This window comes from Drosophila arizonae, chromosome 3 (assembly GCF_054131065.1).
Source record: "Drosophila arizonae isolate 15081-1271.41 chromosome 3, UAZ_ARI_1.0, whole genome shotgun sequence".
Taxonomy (NCBI): Eukaryota; Metazoa; Arthropoda; class Insecta; order Diptera; family Drosophilidae; genus Drosophila; species Drosophila arizonae.
In genome coordinates this window covers 5,498,893-5,517,339 of record NC_142923.1, presented here as the reverse complement: position 1 = coordinate 5,517,339, position 18,447 = coordinate 5,498,893, and the positions used below count along the sequence as shown (strand labels likewise).

Below are 18,447 nucleotides of genomic sequence, written 5' to 3'. Positions count from 1 at the left end.
ATAAACATATTGTTTTTATACCTAAAACAGAAACAATAATTATAATAATTAAATTTTCCATAAGTCACACTTTGATATTTACAGTTAAGGAAACTTCTCTAAAAGGCAATTAGACAGCAAGCAGAGTATCGCATAGTCGTTAACAGCCAACTGCAATGATCTGACTTTTATTTTATGCTCTGCCTTTTTCATGCATCTTTGACTTGGGCTGTTGTTTCTTCTTTGCTGCCATGCCCAGGCTTGCCCACTCGCTTGCCTAAAGTTTTTTCGGCTTCCTTCTTAGCCTGACATACGCTTAGCTCGCGCCATCTCGCTCTGTCTTTGGCTGCCTAGCATGATTAATGATGCGTTTCTGTTGTGATTCGTTCTAAACGTGGGAAATCAGATACAGCAGCAGCAGCAGTTGCTTAAAAGCTCTCTCGTGTGCTTTTGAAAGTCGTTCTTGTTCACTCTCTTCCTGCGTTTTGCTACGCAATGCTTATTTTTATACAGCCTTTTACCAATTAATCTTGCGGCCATTTGACAACTGTTTAAGTTTTGATAATCAACGTTGATGATGATTGTTGTCTGTCTGCTGGCTTGTTTTATGCTGCGGGCCACACACGCTCGCACACGCACACTTTACTAGTGTTTCTTATGTAAATTCACAGCTTGATTAACACAAAAGACTAACTAATTACACAAGAATTAATAGAAATTTTTGTTTTATTCTTATAGCCGGTAGGCAAACATTCGCTATCTCTCCCTGTCACTCCCTTTCTTGTTTGTTTTTGTGTTTTCTAATTGCGCCATATTATTGATACTAGCCATCGTCGTCTCCTCCATCTCCATTTCCATTTTGGCTGGAAGCCAAAACATGTTCATGCTTGTATTTTCCCCAGCTGCAGCTGCCAAAAAAGAAAAAAAGAGATAAAAAAAACATCAACAAAAACTTGCTTTTAGCTCTTCCTGTGCAACTGGCAGCAAATTTAACAACTTTAGAACTTTATTTGTCAGCACTTATTAACCTGCACTCTCCCTCCCTCTCTTTCTTTTCTTTGCAGGTACGTAACTAAACTCTAACTGTAACTGCTTATGGGTATGGGTAAGTGTAAGTGTGCTCATTGATTTGCCTAGACTTCACAACACAACAACAGCAAGCTGTTTGTACATTTCTACGTATGCATGCATACATGCTAGTGCATTGCGTTCTTGTTGCTTTGCTTGCATTTGTTTATGTACTTTTTTCCTCCCATATGGCAGACATCAACTCCAAAACGGAACGCTCTGCTCCACTCTCAGAGAGCCGAACTACTCTACTCGTGCTCTGGCTCTCTGAGTTACTGTTCGAATTTCGAAGCGCACGCCCTCAACTTGTTTCGCTCTGCTCGCACACTTACTCGCCGTGTCTTCGTTCACTTCAGTTGCTTACGAGCCGTCTTTCAGTGCGCAACAGGCTTAAGATAGAGCGCTGTGCGCGTCGTCACTTGAACGTCAACGTTTGCCGTTGAACGCGTGTGCCATTCAAAAATAAAGAAGAAAATTAAAATAAAATAAATTGTTGCAAGTTTCACGTTTCTTGGCGTCGCAAGTCGCGCTTTTAATGTCATTTAGGCGAAAAGCAAAGTCGAGAAAATACAAAAGAAATAATAATTATAAAAATATATCTACAAAAATAAATACAACACCAAAGTCATGCAATGATAATTGTCAAATATAACAAGCAGTCAAAGTTAATTGCATTTTGTTAATGAGCAAAACGTGGCGGCAACAAAATGTAAAACAACAAACAACAAATGAAATCCTAGTGAAGTTTCCCAAAACAAACCAACAACAACGAAATCGCAGCTGAATTATGTAAATACTTAAATAATTTAAATAAATCAAGTGCAAATTCAAAATCATTTGACGCGCAATTTACTCGAGAGAAAAAGGAAAACAAAAAAAATTAAATCGAATTAAAATGTGCACATCTCCTCCCCCAAATTTAATTTCTAACAGTAAAAGTGGCTTATGTCACGCACACACACACACACTCATACACTTGCATTTAGCTGCATACACACGACTTTTATGGGGCTTGGGGACAGTCTGGCAACGCCAAGCACAAAGCTGTTTAACTTGTTTCTTTTTTGGCGTGCGCAGTTTTTTTTCTTCTTTTATTTTTTCGACTTTCCGCTTTGGAGCCGCTGCTAGCGTTGTTGTTGTTGCTTATCTAACGCGCAGCTTCTACAAAACGAAAAATCTTTTAGCTCTCTGTTTTCTTGTTGTTGTTAATTAACTTGTAGAAATGTATGTATATATAAAAGAAAAGACAAAAACAATCATTTAAAACTTTCGTGAGAACAGAAGGCAATAAATACAGGGAAATGTGGGCTCGAATTTAATTTCATATTGTTTGTGGTGTGAGCTAGAAGACAGGCAAATCTTTTCATATTTATAAGTTTTTCTTTTGTGTTTCATTCGCGCCGCATAAATGTTACTGCTAATGTTATTGTACGTGCTAATGTTATGCACAAATGTTAATTGGCAAGACAAAATGTTGGGCTAGGCACGTGTCGCTAAATTAAAGTGCTTAACATGTTGAAGGGAAATTTTTGAACGAAAGAGCGCCGCAAATATCTCGCAATACAGTGAAAGCTCGAGCAGCGTAAGACTTAGCTTGTATGGCAAATTTTCGTTGTTTTCTAGAGTTTTTCGTTTTCCGTTTTGGGATATATATATATATTTATTTATTTATTTTGTTTTTTTGAATAACCAAGTAAAACAAAGCTAAACATAGAAAGGAAAATTCTAACGAGTGACTGCTCTTGCTATAAAAAATCCCTTTCTTTTAGTATTCCTTTTCTCTCTCTCTCTTTTCAATTGTTAAGCTTTCACTCTAACTACATTTGTATTTATTCCGTTCTCGTCCTCTCTTCCTTTCTTGCTCTTGGTACCAATTAGTGCCCAGGCGCCTGCACAGAAGTACCTCCACTCTAAAGTCGTCTGTGGACCTGTCTACGTTTCTAAGCAGGTAGCCGCAACCACTTAACCGTCCTAAGCTGATCCTCACACAGAAATTTGACCTTCTCATTGTGTAATTCAATATTTGTATATATGCCGTAAACAGGATCTTCTTCTTCTTCATCCTCCTTAGTTTTTGAGTTGATTGTAATTGGTTTTTGGGTTTTTGTTTGGTTTGGCTTTATCAGGAATTCATTTGTTTTGTGTTTCTTCTTGTGTCTCTCTCTCCCTATCTCTCTTCTTCTTGATCTTAAGGCCAAGCACGTCGTAGACAAATGATTTCGTCTGCTTATCACGTAGCGTTTGCATTGAAGCCTCTGCATAAAGTTAGTTTCACAAGTTTTTAGTTCTTTACCGGGTTTTCCTCTAGATACATGAAACTCTATTTTTATTAGATATTATAAAAATAATGCTATTTTGTGTTAGTACTTTTAATTTAGAGAATCTCCCTCAAAAATAATGTCAGCCGTAGTCCAACTGTATCATAAAAAATAAATACAACTTTTCGTTGCATTTCTTCAAGTTTTTTTCTAATTTCTTTTTTTTCTGTTTCTTATCTGGCTGGGCATTAAAAAGTTCCGTTTCAAATTTCAATAGAAATCAATTAAAACTCAACTCTGAGTCCAGTTCTAACCAAAGCTTTTCTGTCTCAGCATTTCTTTTGTTTAACTCCAACTTTGAGGCGTTTTTTTTTCCTAAGAAAGTGGCCCATAAAAAAACGGATCCATTCCCCGTCTGAACATTAAAGGTTGGCTTGAAATTGTCGTAAAAGAGGCAGAAAAATAAAATATAAAAAAATAACACAAACACACGCGAGTTTTCAATTTGTAACTGTCTTCGCATAATGTAACCTGCCCATAAATAGAATGTGGAAAGGGAGTTACAAATATATTTTGATAGCGCTACCGAAACCGAGCCCGAACCCAAACCCAACCCGAGTGTTCGGTCTGTAATTCCCTGTAAATGTGATTGGCATCTAAAGATCATAAAATCCGAAAACGAAAAACTCTAAACAAATGGCCGAACGGTATTTGGATAATTGGTATAGTTAGAAAATAGTTAGGAATAACTAGGAAGGGCGTGCGTGTGGCATTTGCAGGTAAAAATGTGAAGTTACAATTTGAAGTAGCTCAGGATTTTATAATACAAATAGGTTCTTAAATATTTTGTTCTGAAAATATTAATAAAATATGATATTATATTAAACTATATTATATATAGTTAATAACGTGCATAAAATAAGAACACGATAGTTGAACGGGCTACTTTTTTCGCTTAGTGTATTGCAACTCTGGAGATGCTTAGCGTTTGTTAATTATGCATTTTTCGGTGGAAAAACGAATTTTTCACTTGCAGCGCAAAATCGAGTGGCCAAACTACGGCAAAACAGGCTTAGCAACTCCGAGTTTCGCCCAGTTGATTTATAATGCGTTAGCAACTGTTGCCAATTCCGCGTATTTATCTCTAGAGTCTCTTGGCTATTTTTCTGGAAGGGCAGCAGCGCTAGATTTAGTTAATTTTAAATTATACGCTAAAAAAGCGTTCAAGAATCGAAAATCAATCTTTCCATAATTTTTCATTAACCTAATTTTTTCATAAATAAATTTTTAAATGAATTTAGCTATTTGTTTAGCATGAAACTACTACTACTAAAACTAGCTTTCGTATTGCAGTAACTCTGTTGGTGTGTCTCTCTCTCTCTCTCTCCTTGTGGTTCTCTTTCTTTCTCTCTTACATACTTAAATCCTTCAGCTAACGGTTTATTTGCTTGTTTGTTGTGGTTTCTTTAATCTGCGCCTTGTCTGTACGCCTTCTTCTTCCTCTCAGTCTCTCTCTCTCTCTCTCTCCCTCTCTTTGTCAGTCTCTTGCTTGCAAACTCTCATTACTGCACATCTCGAAGGTTGTTGTCGAAACAGAACAGCAACAACAGCAACAACAATTCAGCAATTCGCCCAAACAAGTTTCTTAAGTTCGCTCATTTCCCTCACTCTTTCGCTCTTACTCTGCTGCCGCTGCTGCTCCATCTGCCCTCTCGCCCTATCTTGATCGCTGCAGCTCGCTTCACTGGCAAAAAGCTTTTGTATTTGTACCGTTAGCAATTTACCAAAGTAAATTAACTGCACAAAGTGCGCAGGTTGTGATTGAAAGAGTTGTGCATGGAAAGAAGATTGCCCAATAAAATAGCATATTTATTGGTTCCACCGTGCGGGTCAAGGTCAGTGACGTGCCCCTTTTCATATGCATGTCAAGCGAATGCCCCCTCACTGTATCCCTCTCCTCCTCTCAGTCTGCCTGTCGCTCCCTAAAAATTTGCAATGCCCTCAATGTTAACGTTGAAAGTCGCAGCGCTTGGCCGAGTTCGAAATTGATTATGCGATTATTATTATTTTTATTATTATTTATTTTTGGAGCTCTTTGCTTTGTACACGCTTCTCGTCGTGTTGTTGTTTTCTCATTCAGCTCGAATCAGGTCAAAACGGTTGCTTTCTTTCACTGTGCCACGCCTTTGGCTCCTCCGTAAATAAATTTTGCATGCTTAAGCAAACGCTTTCTTCCAAAGCGCGAGCGCGCGTTCGCAAGGTCAAAAACAAGTTCAATCTACAGACAGGGTATCCATCTGTGTCACATACACATCTATAAGATATATGTGTATATATATATCTAACCATAAAGCAACAGCAAACACTTCTAAGCGATACGATCTTAGCTCTTTGGGTAGAGGAAGAAGAGCAAGCGCTTTGAGTTTTTTAATTGCAAATTTCTCTTGATTTTTTTAAGATTTAAGATTTTTTTTTTTTTTTTTTTTTAGCATTTTTTGCTCATAAATTTTGGACGTACAGTTATTGTTCTCTGTTGTTAAAGATTATTTTTTCTATATGCAAATTTTAACTGTAAAAAGTGTAAATCTAAATTTTACTTGAGGTAAACTGTAAAATATAATAAATTTATTTTTATCTGTAAAAAGATTAGACCTGAATTTTAGTCTAGAATATTTTCAACAACATTTTTTTTTGCTTAAACAAATTCTTACACAACTAAAAAATATTTTCCAATTGATCTCCACACATTGCATAATAATCAATTTGTAATCGAATGTAAATTTTATGATCAACAAAACACAAATCAAATCCGAATTATAATCCCCTCAAAAATTCAACTTGTTTTTACATGGCGCCACGCCCTTTTGCCTTTTGCTTGTTGTAAAACTTTGTTAAGCAATTGCTTTTTAGGTTTTCTCTTTTCGATTCTATGTAGTCTTTTTATACCCTGAACCCATTGAAAATGGGAAATCAGGGTATAATGGTTTTGTGAAAAGTATGTAACAGGCAGAAGGAATCATCGCAGACCCCATAAAGTATATATATTCTTGATCAGCACGACGAGCTGAGTCGATATAGCCCTGTCCGTCTGTCCGTCCGTCCGTCCGTCCGTCCGTCCGTATGAGCAAAAGGATCTCAGAAGATATAAGAGCTAGAGAGCTGAAATTTGGCATGCATACTCGTGTATACCATAGGCAGTACAAGTTTGCTTTATTTTTTCGATAACTCGTCCGATAACTTTTTTATCGAGAATAATCGAAAAATCGACATTGTTTTTTCAGCTTAATTTGAACATTTTTAGACCTGGAGACTTCAAATTTGCGTTGTATATAAAGTTAGTAGATACAAAGATTTTGTAATTTACAGATTTTGGATACCACGCCCCCTTCGCCCCAAATTTGTAAAAAACGCATTTCAAGTACTAGAGACTTGTGCTTTGGAATGGACACACATTTTAGCTACATGATTACGCTCTAAAAGTTTTATTAGGATCGTATGTCTACAAAAGAAATTATTCAACAAATAAATTCTCACACTGCAGTGCAGCCCAAGCGCAGCCGCTGCTAGCTGCGCAGTTTGCAGAGCGCGTGCTTATACGTGCATGTGTATGTATGTGTGCATAATAGAAGTCCAGAATGATTAGAATATCAGTTTGGAGGGTTCAGGGTATCTCCTAGTCGAGCAGTCTCGACTGGAGCCTTCTTACTTGTTTTCTTGTTCTTCTTGCGAATCTTTATTCGTAGAGTTCAAAAGATTTTTTTGTTAGCTTGATTGACTTTTGATTTATAGTGCGTACAAAGCGAACAACAAGCCGAAATTGATGTTAATTATGCAGCAACAACAGTATCAGAAGCAGCCTAGCTCAAGTCTAACTGTTAGGCTCAATGAACTGCGCCTACGGCTCATATGTATATATCTAGCTACAGAAATAGATACAGATACAAGATACAATGAGATACTTATAAATTTAAAGAAACAGATACACTTGAAGATTTAGATAAAAATGGAAATGTCGAAACAAATACAAAACCAAAAAGATATAGATGCATAAGTAGATACAGATACTTTTAAAATATAGATACAGCTGATAGAGACATGTACCAATGCAAAAGAAACTCCTTATATAGATACAGACACAAAGATACAATAAGATAACACAACATATATACATGGATAAAGATGCAGACATAGGTACAATAAGTATATATGTATATACAAGGTACAACTTCAGCTGGCGTCAACAGCCACAGATATTTCTGCTAATAGATTCGGATATGCGTACGTCGATTTATTTTACTGCCGCTCAAGGTTTTGTCAGTCTCATCATAAACAACGTCATTATGAACACCGATTATCATATTCATTATTGTGCTATTATGATCAACTCGAGCAGAAAAAAAAAAAAAACAACTTTAGATGTATATTTCAATTTACAGATAGATCAAACTCTTGCTGGTATTTACCCACTCTCGACTGGGCCAAGTTTTTGTCAATGGAATTCCAACTAACTATCGATTGGATATGCCATAAAAAGTAAAGCAGGAAGAAGCTGCAAAAGATTTTTATAAGAAAATATATGTTATTATAGTAGGGCTATTCCAACAATAGATTTGCTAGGTATTGTTATGGATCATTTTTGAGACGAATACTTTTACTTCGTATTCTATTAATATTCTTTGACCTTAGGTCCAAATCTCGTGATATAAAGTTTTACCTTTAATAGAATTATCATGGTAGATAATATGGTTTGGTTCGGTAATTACGAATTTGCATCGGTTTGATTGTTTATCTATAAGTTTTCCCTTGTAATGACGAAAGTTTTCTTTTGTCGGCTCCATTAAAATCCGTTCCAATGCATAGATCTCAAGTATTTGCCTACCAAATGGGGGTCTACTTCATTAGCCCCACAGAAAAATCAATAAACTTTATGATTTTTTTTTTTTCAATTTTTAGCAATTAACTCAGCTCGAATTGCCTCTATAAATTGAGAGATCGCGAATGAGAGAGATAGAGAGGGGGGTACTTAACCTCCACCGACTTGGGTTTCTCAAGAGTATTCATTGATCTTCTATCATTATCGTCAATCATTATCTTCGACTGCAAAAATGCAACTTCAGCAGCTGAAAACTAACCTCATTTATTGTCATTACGCGTTTTTGTTGTTATTGTTGATCTTGTCTCTTTCTGGTTTCTTTTGTTATTTTTCGTTCTGTTTGCTTATTTGGGTTTTTTTTTTCTCTCATTTTTAAACGAATCTTCATGACGCAATTTGACGTCTTCGCAGAATCTTTGGCATAAAAAAGAAATAAGTAATAGGAATTTCTGATTAGCTATGCAAACAAAGCACGTTTCGTGTTTAATAACATAAATCAAGAGATCTAACAGAAATTGCAGCAACAGCAACAGCAGCACAGCAGCTGATTTTGATTTCAACTTTTGATTGATTTATTGACAAATTGTCAAATTCAAATTGAAATTGAAATTCTGTTTGCTTGGCAATAGACACCCTGGAAATGTGTGATCGCATAGAAGGAGACACCAACGACCTCGCATAAAGAATATTTACACATAAAGCATTTCAATAATAATATATTAGCCTTGCTTTGTCCTAAACCCATGTGAACTGAGCTTGCAGTGAAGGTTTCTTAATGAAATTCGGTATAGCGGGTTCTTTATGCAGCAGAAAGCACATATGATGAGCTCGAACGTATTGTATGATGAATTTATATAGCTGTTATAGGAATGTTGGAAATTAAAATAGGTTGGAATAAAACTTGTTTTATTTTTTTTTATTTTTATACTCATTCACGAAAGTGAATCAGTATATTGGTTTTGTGCAATGTCCGTCTTGCTGTCCGTCCGTCTGTCCGTCCGTCCGTCTGTCCGTCTGTCCGTCTGTCCGTATGAACGCAATCTATTTCGGCGCTATTGAAGCTAGAGACTTGAAATTTGGAACACATACTCGTGTATATCTCCGATTTATAAAGTGTTAAAATTTTCCCGATCCGCCCACTAGGGGCGTGGCAAATCGGAAAATGCATTTTCCGATATACCAGAAATCATGTTTGTTGAAGAGCTAGAAAGCTGAAACTTGGTATGTAGGTCCGCGTTGACCACCCAAGATCACGAGCTATGGCGGATATATCTACGCCCATTGGGGGCGTGGCAAATCGGATAAAACTGTATCTCCTAAAGTTGTAAACCTAGAATGCTGAAATTTTGCACGTCAGTTAATGGTATGATTCTATAAAGTCTGAAGATAAATTATAAGTCTACGCCCGTTGGGGGCGTGGCAAATTGGACCTGAAGATATAGTGATTTTTTAAATTCTCCTATATTTTGGACACTATTGATGGCAGAGACCTCAAATTTTATATATATACTCGGACTGATCACCCAAGACCAAAATGTTTTGTCGGATATATGTCCGCCCACAGGGGGCGTGGCAAACCGCAAAAGTTTATATCTCCTAAAGTATAATAGCTAGAAGCTTAAAATTTGGATAGTTGAGTTACTGGTAGCCTCCTCTATCGATTCCCCAAAAATAATTTTTACGCCTCTTTAGGGGCGTGGCATATCGAAAAATACCCTGTAATTTTCACATTTTTTTAGGGTAAGCATTCAAACTTTGCAGTTAGGGTAACGTTATCTCTTTCTAAAAACTGACCAAAAATGAGGTGTCTACGCCCAGTTGGGGCGTGGCAAATCGGAAAAACCTGTATATTCTACAGTATTAGAACGAAACTTAACTACTAAATTGTTGATGGGATGTGAATGAGTATTCCGCAGTCGGTAACGCCCGACTGCAACGTTCTTTCTTGTTTATTTTTTATTTTTTTTTTTTTATTTTGAGATAGTTATTTGGCAAATTTCAACACGCTGTCTATAAACAAATTCTTTTTGATATTGTTGTATGGGAATATTGAGTCGTAAAATATGTGAAAGGTATGAAGATATGTTGAGTGTCTTCTTTAGCTTAGATGATTTCCTAGTCTTCTGAAGATCACAATTGGAATTATATATTGTTAGATCAGAGCTCATCAAGGGTATTTAGCAGGAAGCATGCTGAGTTCGGTGTATTTCAATATTACTCAAAAAAGTTTTTGGCTACTTTTGATTGATTGTTGAAACATTGCGCATAGCATGCGATTCTTATATAAATTATTGCTTATAAATAATAATTTTTGTTGGCTATTAAAGCGTGCAATTGACTACGAAAAAACTTCTCAAGTTGACCTAGACAAAAATTGCCAAAAAATTCAAAAAATAATACTTCCGCGAGCAATGGACGAGCACTTGATGATTTATATATTTGTGTGTGTGTGTGTGTGTTGGTGTATGTAGCTGTCAATCACAATTACAAAACAAGTGAAGCAATTGCCACCCATCTTCCTCTCTCTCTCTCCCAACAACGCGTCAAATGATTTCAAATTGTCTTCAATTCAAAACGCACAACAATTGCTCATCTCTTTCTTGATTTCGTTCAATGTTTTATGTGCTTTTGATGTTCGGCGTTGCCAGATTTTGCATAGAGTGCGCCAGATAACAAAGAAGGAAACATAAAAGAAAAAACGCAATCAAGCAACATTCGTTGTTGTTGCTGTAATGATACCCTGCGTGAGTCTGGCCGAAACGAGCGTCATAGGCAACATGAAGGAACGCGTCAAGGAAATGAAAGTTTTTGGCTGTCGCCTCAACTTTTGGAATCACATCGGACACAGCCTCACTAGCTCCAAGGCCAAAGAAGGTAAAACGAAATGCAAAAGAATATCAATTAAATCAAGTGAAATATAAGTGAAAGTGAAAATGAAAGCTAAAGAAATCAAAACTGAGATTGATAAATAATAAAGACTTAATAAACTATTATTATTGTTCGCTAATCATTGCACTAAGTATTACTATATAAACTAATTGCCATATGAGTAATAATATTCGAGGATTTGGATTATAAGAGAGGAAAATTCATATTCTCTAAATTAAGACAAGTCAACAAATATGTCTAGATATATTTAATGCGTAATATTTATATTGATAAGCTTAGATTTTATATATTGTATATACATTTCTTGATTAATTTTAATGGGATCTTTAACTCTGAAAATAATCGTAACTGTGATTTTTTAAGGGAAAATTTGTGAGTTCCTAAAAATGTAGTTTAGTTAATCAACAGAACAATTTAACTTAATGAAATATATTCGAAGGCTTTATAACTTGTATTATATATTATAATATCGCATGCTTCAAGTGAAAGTAAAAACAAGATCTTGCTAAGATTGTTAAAGATCCGCCTTCATGAGAAACTGTGAACAGAGTGGAGAATAACGCAAGAATATCATCGTCTGGATCTGGCTTATGGTGTTATTTCATATAAAACATCTGGAGGCGTTTGCTGTCGATGATTACAAGGTCTGGCAAGAGCTGTGTTTAGCGACAGTCGACGCGGCGTTGTCAGCTGCATTTTCTGTTTTTGTTCTTTGTTTTGTTATTGTTGTTTTTGTTTTTGTGTTGCATTACAAGGCAAAGAGTTCTCCATCTCGCTTGCTGCAGGCCCGAGGGCAATTATGTTAAATATAAGGCTGACGATGAACACGCTGATGGCAGGCGGTTATTAGATGATCGACAAGCTCATGATGATGATGCTCATGATCAGTACGATGCTCATCATGATGTTGATAATGATGATGATGATGTGGCATGACAGCTAAAGAAACGCAGATGCAGACAACAGATGCGGCAATTGCATAATTGAAATGAATTAGCAACCAGCCAAGCCCCAACGGAGAAGCTTAGCGAAACTGAAAGTGCAAAGCGTGCCAATAAGGAAATCCAACAAATGGGCGTGGAAAGAATATATATATGTATATGTTTGTGTGTGTGTATGCATAATTATGGATATGCATTTGTTTATGCAGATACATCAATGTCAATTGAGATGGCAGCTGGGAGAACGCCTTAACGATTTACCATAAAATGGAGATCGTATTGAAGTTGAGCAGATTTTAGTGCATAGCACAATATTATGATATCGGAATGAATCAAATCGATATATATCGAAGAGTGAGCTATTACATTTCATAAGATACGACAGAGGGAATCAAATTCAATTTAATTTAAAAGTATATTAATACAATGTTTTTCCCTAGGTATGGATAGAAAAGTTATCAAAATTATGAATATAACGTCATCATTCTATCTATACATAGATACTTAATACATAGGTAGCTAATAAATCGTAAAAGTTAAAAACATGCTTTTTATCAGACATTGAAGAATTATAGAAAGTTGATCGTTAGATTGTTTGGTGATATATTAGTTACCAATTGTATAAATTTGCCTGTTGGTTTCTAAGATCGTTCAAAATTGTTGAGCTTGTCCAGCTTAGTAGTGCTATCGCTTTCATTATAAAACTAAATGAATGTTGTGTCCAACTTAAATTTAGTGATTTTTTTTGCACTAAAAATTCATAATTATATATATATAAAATATGTATGTATAACCTTACATATAAATGCACATCTCTAGCTCGTGCATATATTGAACGCATTTACGCATCTTCTGTGTTCATGTGGAACAATTACAGGCTAGATTGAAAGCTGGCCCCAAGGGGCTAGATCAGACAAGACAGGCAGGCAGACAGCAGTGGCAGATCGAGCTGAGCTCTGTAAGTGTATCTGTAGCTAAAGCTGTGTGTGTATCTGCAGCTGTGAACGTATCTGTATCTGTATCTGCATTCGTATCTGCATCTGCATAACTTGCTATTTGCCTGTGATTCGTTGTATACAAAATGTAAAGTTGACAATAAAATTATTGCATTGTTGTTAACTGAAGTTGTTGTTGTTGTTGTTGTTACCTTTGCTGTGAGCCTATTTATGGCCTTTACCTAACAATGACCACAAAAATTCGCAATTTGCATTCGCAATTTGAGCCAAACGGTCAAACAGCCACTTGACTATGGCAGCTTGATTGTTGTTGTTGTAATTTGTAACTTGTTGTTGTAGTCAGTTGCCGGCTGCTTTAAAGTTGGTCAAGCAATTGACCAGCGGGGCAGCCAATCAATTTTGCCAGCATTTTGATACCCTGCACAAAGGGAAATTAGGCTGCATGCAAGGTATTTTAGCTAGCAGAATGCTGTCGATAACTTCAACATTATTTATCGATATTTTTGCAAATCCAAAAACTGTTAAAGCGATCTATATCAGATGTGATTTGAATAACTACTAAGCAAATATACAATTATTAGCAAAGTATTTACCTAATCGCAACAGCTGCCTCGTGCAAAGCATTTAAAGTGTTAATAGTTCAATAATGACAATTATCGATGTTGTTTGAGATTACAGAAAACAGCTGCTGCAAATATTTACCCTATGATTAGCTTTGATATACAGGGTATTTAGTTATTTGTTGAAACAGACATTGAAATTAATTTAAAGAATTTTCGAGCTTAGCTTAGCTCGTGCTCATCGATAACGATACATATCGATTAGGCTGTTACATGGACTACTGTGACGTCGCAACTAACAGAATCGTGCCCAAATGCAAATTCTTATCTTGTGACACATTTGTGAGGTGAATGTGTGTGTGTTCGTGTTCGTGTGTGTGCGCGCATGAAGTATGTGTGTGTTCGCGAGGCAGTTGACAAATGCAAGTGCGATAAAAACGTCAACCGCAACGCTGGGCCCGTTTACTGTGGCTGTGGTACTTGACTTTAACTGGCCTGAAACCCGGGGGAGCTACCCAGTTCTCAGCCTTCGCTGCTTCGCTGAACTGACCAAAACCGCAATGCGAAAACCAACTGTGGGTCAGGCACGTTTCAAGCGCTGCTAAATAGCAGAAAATTTACTGTATTAAAATGCTAAAACCGCTTTCCATGGCGCTCAATCTTAAAACATGAACTTAATTCGAAACAGTTGTTGTAATTCCAATCGGTGAGACGCTGGACACGTCGCTACGTGTCGCTAGCAATGGTTAAAGAGATCTCTTTTGAGCTGGAATATCCGGTTAGCATTTAGAGCTAACAGTCAATGTACTATGTAGGGAAGTAAACGACTAAAAATTACCCTGTATTAGGCTAGTTTTATTGGTTATTCCTTGACTGTCGTCAAAACAAAAAACAAAAAAATAAGAATTAAATTTGATTCCTATAAGAATTACTATATATATATACTGCCTACAATGCCCTATTTAGTTTCACGTTTTCTTAGGGTATTCGATCAAATGAAATTTGCATAAAATGCTTCATGAAACGAGTTCAACAAATTTCATTATTGACAGCTTGAAAAATAGTGAAAATTTTTCGTATTGCACAAAATCCCCCGAAAAATATGAATTTATAAATGCTGATGCGCAGACAGCAACAACAACAACAACAACTTTTAGCCAAGGTCAAAAGAGCAGGCAACAAAAGTTGCTTATCAACTCGTCTTGGCCAAAAGTCTCGCAGATACTTTTACAACAATAAATTTTTAAAACCTTTTTTTCTGATTTTATTCAGCTGTTGCAGGCGGCGATTGTTGTTGTTGTTTTTGTCTTTTAAATGGTTTCATTAAAAATGCATAAAAGAAAAATAAAGAAAAAACAACGCCATCATCAACAACAACATCGACATTCACTAGACAACATTTATAAGCCATATTTAAAAACAACTTTTTGTTTTAACTCGAAATTGAATTGGAGCCACCCGCCTTTGTTTCTTTTGTTGTTGTCATTTTTCATATGCAAATTAAGTTTATTTGCTGTGCTGCTGCTGGTGCTGATGTTTCTTTGAATTTTGTTTTATGTTGCGTTAATTGACCGCAGCGCCAGCGGGTGGCTTCAAAATATTGCAACAACTGCGAGTTTAGCAACATTGAAAATAAAAAAAAAAAAATAAAAAATCAATTTTTGGGGGCAGCGAACAAAATTAAAGAAAATTAAATGAAAGTGGGGAAAGCTTTAACCTAAAGTCTAATTGATTTTTTGTTTCTTAAAGAGAGATTTTTTTTTGTATACAAGTATATAATAATCTATATATATAATTTTTTAATTGTGAAATTTACATGGATTTTTAATATGTCCATCAAGTTTTATGATTTGAAGATACATTTTTCTCTTTTGGCCAGATCCATTTCTCATGAGACGAAGACATATGTACAGTACCGAGCAAAAATGAGTGAATGTTACAGAACTTTGACTTTCATCACGCATAAAAATTAAACCATACCAGGAAATCAACAAATTTTTTTGTGTGTTTGTTTATTAGTGTATTCTTAACAAATACAAAAAAGTTGCAAGGCTAAATTAGCAAAATTCAAAAAATTAGAAATAAAAAACCGAAAAAATCCACATAAACTCAATTTTGCACGTTTAAAAAAAAACTACTAAAAACTAAAAAAAACTAAACATTTTTAATATTTAGTCCAAAACCCTTATTAGCAATAATTTTGTTGACTATTTTTGGCATGCTCTCAGCCAAACTTTGAATCATTTCTTTCGGAAATTGGCTCCACTCCGCTTCTACGCGCTCCCATAAGCTGTCAATGTTCGTTGGGGCTGCATCATACTGTCCCAGCCGTCTTTTCACTATTGAACACAGATTTTCAATAGGATTGAAGTCGGGATAAGATTTATATATAGACTCTATATGTATGGAGCGAAAATTAGCTTAAAATTCTGCTTTCCTATCCATTCCTAAATAATCTTTACAGTATGTTTTGGATCGCCATCTTGTTGAAAACCCTTTCTCTGTGGGGACACGCACATTTATCAGTGAATTTGGGAAGATGGGTTTGAAGAATATTCATATAATCCCTCCTCTATGTAGAGGATCAACGTTCTACCAAGAGAAGCATCCCCAAATCATAATGCTGCCGCAGCCATGTTTGACGATTTCCTTTACATGATGTCGTTGAATGCGTTCCCCAGGTCTGCACCAGCAATATTGCTTTCCATATGATTGGAAACGGTTAAATTTTAATTCATCTGACCAAACAGCTCGTTTCCAATCATAAATGCTCCAGTTTTTGTGATCCCTTGCAAATTTCAAACGCGCCTTCACATTTTTTTCGGACAATGCAGGTTTGATTTTTAACGAATGATACATATCCGAAGCCACGAATTTCTCTTCTAGCAGTCCATTTGCTAACATTTTTATTAATTACTAGAGAAACACCCTTTGGTGCTAGCAGCTTGTTTTTCTTAATTTTCGACATCATTAGGCGAGCATCAGAGCCCGAGAACAGTTTTTTGCAACCTTTGACTTGAGTTTTCGGAGTCAAATTTCGGCTGATTCAAAGCTTTTCGGCAATAATAAGCGAAGGAAATCCCTTCCCGGTCAGGCACACACCACTATTTTCAATGTCGCCTGAAATTTTCCACATTTTAAAATTATATTTCACCAATTATTTTAAATTTGTTGCGAAAAGAAAATGTGCTTCAAATCGCTTTACAAATAAGAATATTAAAAGGACTAAGATAACGGTAAATCTACATGCTCAATCTACGACTAAGAAGAATACCCAAGGAGCTAAGTTATGGGGAAATCTGGATGATTTCGGCTGAGAAGAGAAGTAGAAAAGCCAAAGTATTGGCAATTATGAAACGTGCAAAATTGAGTTTATGTGGATTTTTTTGGTTTTTTATTTTTCATTAATTGAGTTTAGCTGATTTAGCGTTGCAACTTTTTCTATTTGTTAAGAACAAACTAATAAACAAGTATAAAAAACAAAATCTTAATTTGCTTGTATGGTTTAATTTTTATGCGTGATGAAAGTCAAAGTTGTAAAACATTCACTCATTTTTGCTCGGTACTGTATATGAATATAGTCATCTTTAGACAAGCTTTATAGATATATATTCATTCATTTGTTATTTTTATAGAAAACCATATATACAATAATAAATCAATATTTCTGCTGGTGGACCCCTCTATATAGACACAGATATTTGGGTAATATATACCAATATATAAATATTTCAGATTAGATATATAGTTAAATGATAATAGATTTCTTCTATATTTAATACGGTATTTATAATTCGAATTGCAAACATAATAATGCTGCAGAGAAGCCAAAAAAAAAAAAATTCTTGAGGACTATTAAGAATTGTTTCCCTGTTCCAAACTAAATATTAAAGATAAAAGTAAATTTATATTAACTGTATGTTATAAATATTTGCATGCGTAACCTAAGAAATGTAAACCTTGAAATGTAAACTCAAATTATCTGTCGTACATCTTATCTAAGTATAATCGTTGTCATTAAAGGCGACATTTCCGTTTTACTTAACTCAGATAACAACAAACTTTATTTATAGTATTTATTTATTTCGATTTAAATTTAGCACATGATGTCATGCCTGTAATAATTACTATTACAAAGCCTGCAGCAATTGCAATCCATTTCGAATATTTCTCAATAACTTACGTGACTTACAGCCAAACTACAATTAAAAACTATTTATGCATGTACAGACGCTATCGATAGGAATTTCGATTTCTTGCAATTGTTCTCTTATGCTCACATTTCCGCTCTCCCTTTCGCTTTGACTGTCTCTTAAAGGTCTTTGGCAGTGCCTGGCTGCAATTTGACTTCCGTCTAAAATATTCGTATGTGTGTGTTCTATGGCTTAGTCGGGAATGCATTCCACGATTTATGTTCTATGCGACCGGCAGATTTATTTCGCTTTAGACAATTAATCAGAGTCGGCATCGGCGGTTAGGCGTAACGCCCACAGCTTTAATGTTCCTAGACTAAATGTAATTTGTGATTGCACTTGTAATTTGCTTGCTTTGCATTCGATACCCTGTAATTATTAAAAGTGCAGCAGATTGGCGCACACTTAAACTGCTTCACTTATATGCAATTACTTCTTAGATTTAATTTATCAGTTACTTATTAGCTGGCGTGAAATAGTTAAGTATTTATTTGGTAACAAGTTCTTGGAAATCTTGTTCTTACTTTTCTGTACTCTCTTCTCTCTGGTGTAGACTCTATTGTACTCAAAGACAAAATTACTTCAATTTTATGAATTCGATAAACGGAATTTAAATTATTATTGCTTGAAGTTTTTTTCACAGTTTATAGTAATTATAGTAATTTTTATTGTCATAAACACTTATGTACAAAACATTCAATAAAGATTTGACCAAATTTGACATATATTG

General features: G+C 35.4%; 1 protein-coding gene and 1 long non-coding RNA gene across 4 annotated transcripts in view; one reads left to right on the top strand and one right to left on the bottom strand.

Moving 5' to 3' along the window:
- Btk (tyrosine-protein kinase Btk29A) overlaps nucleotides 1-18,447 on the top strand; it is a 62,116-nt gene that overhangs the window by 33,017 nt on the left and 10,652 nt on the right. The window contains exons 1-2 of one of the 2 annotated variants that reach the window (XM_018003669.2): nucleotides 1,387-1,836; nucleotides 10,827-11,052. The exons of the other annotated variant lie outside the window; for it this stretch is intronic. Of the exons in view, the coding sequence (XP_017859158.1) occupies nucleotides 10,911-11,052 (142 nt within the window). The 5' untranslated portion in view covers nucleotides 1,387-1,836; nucleotides 10,827-10,910. Of the gene's footprint in view, nucleotides 1-1,386; nucleotides 1,837-10,826; nucleotides 11,053-18,447 lie in introns of those variants that run through there. 2 annotated transcript variants of the gene reach the window in all.
- Nucleotides 15,465-18,405, bottom strand: LOC149269611 (uncharacterized). 2 transcript variants are annotated; one of them, XR_016269067.1, is made up of 3 exons: nucleotides 18,242-18,402; nucleotides 17,805-18,182; nucleotides 15,465-16,644 (listed from the first exon to the last, which is right to left on the bottom strand). It is a non-coding gene; the product is annotated as an uncharacterized LOC149269611 (long non-coding RNA). The 2 variants fall into 2 exon arrangements; XR_016269066.1 differs by lacking the exon at nucleotides 15,465-16,644 and having other exon boundaries at nucleotides 17,587-18,182; nucleotides 18,242-18,405.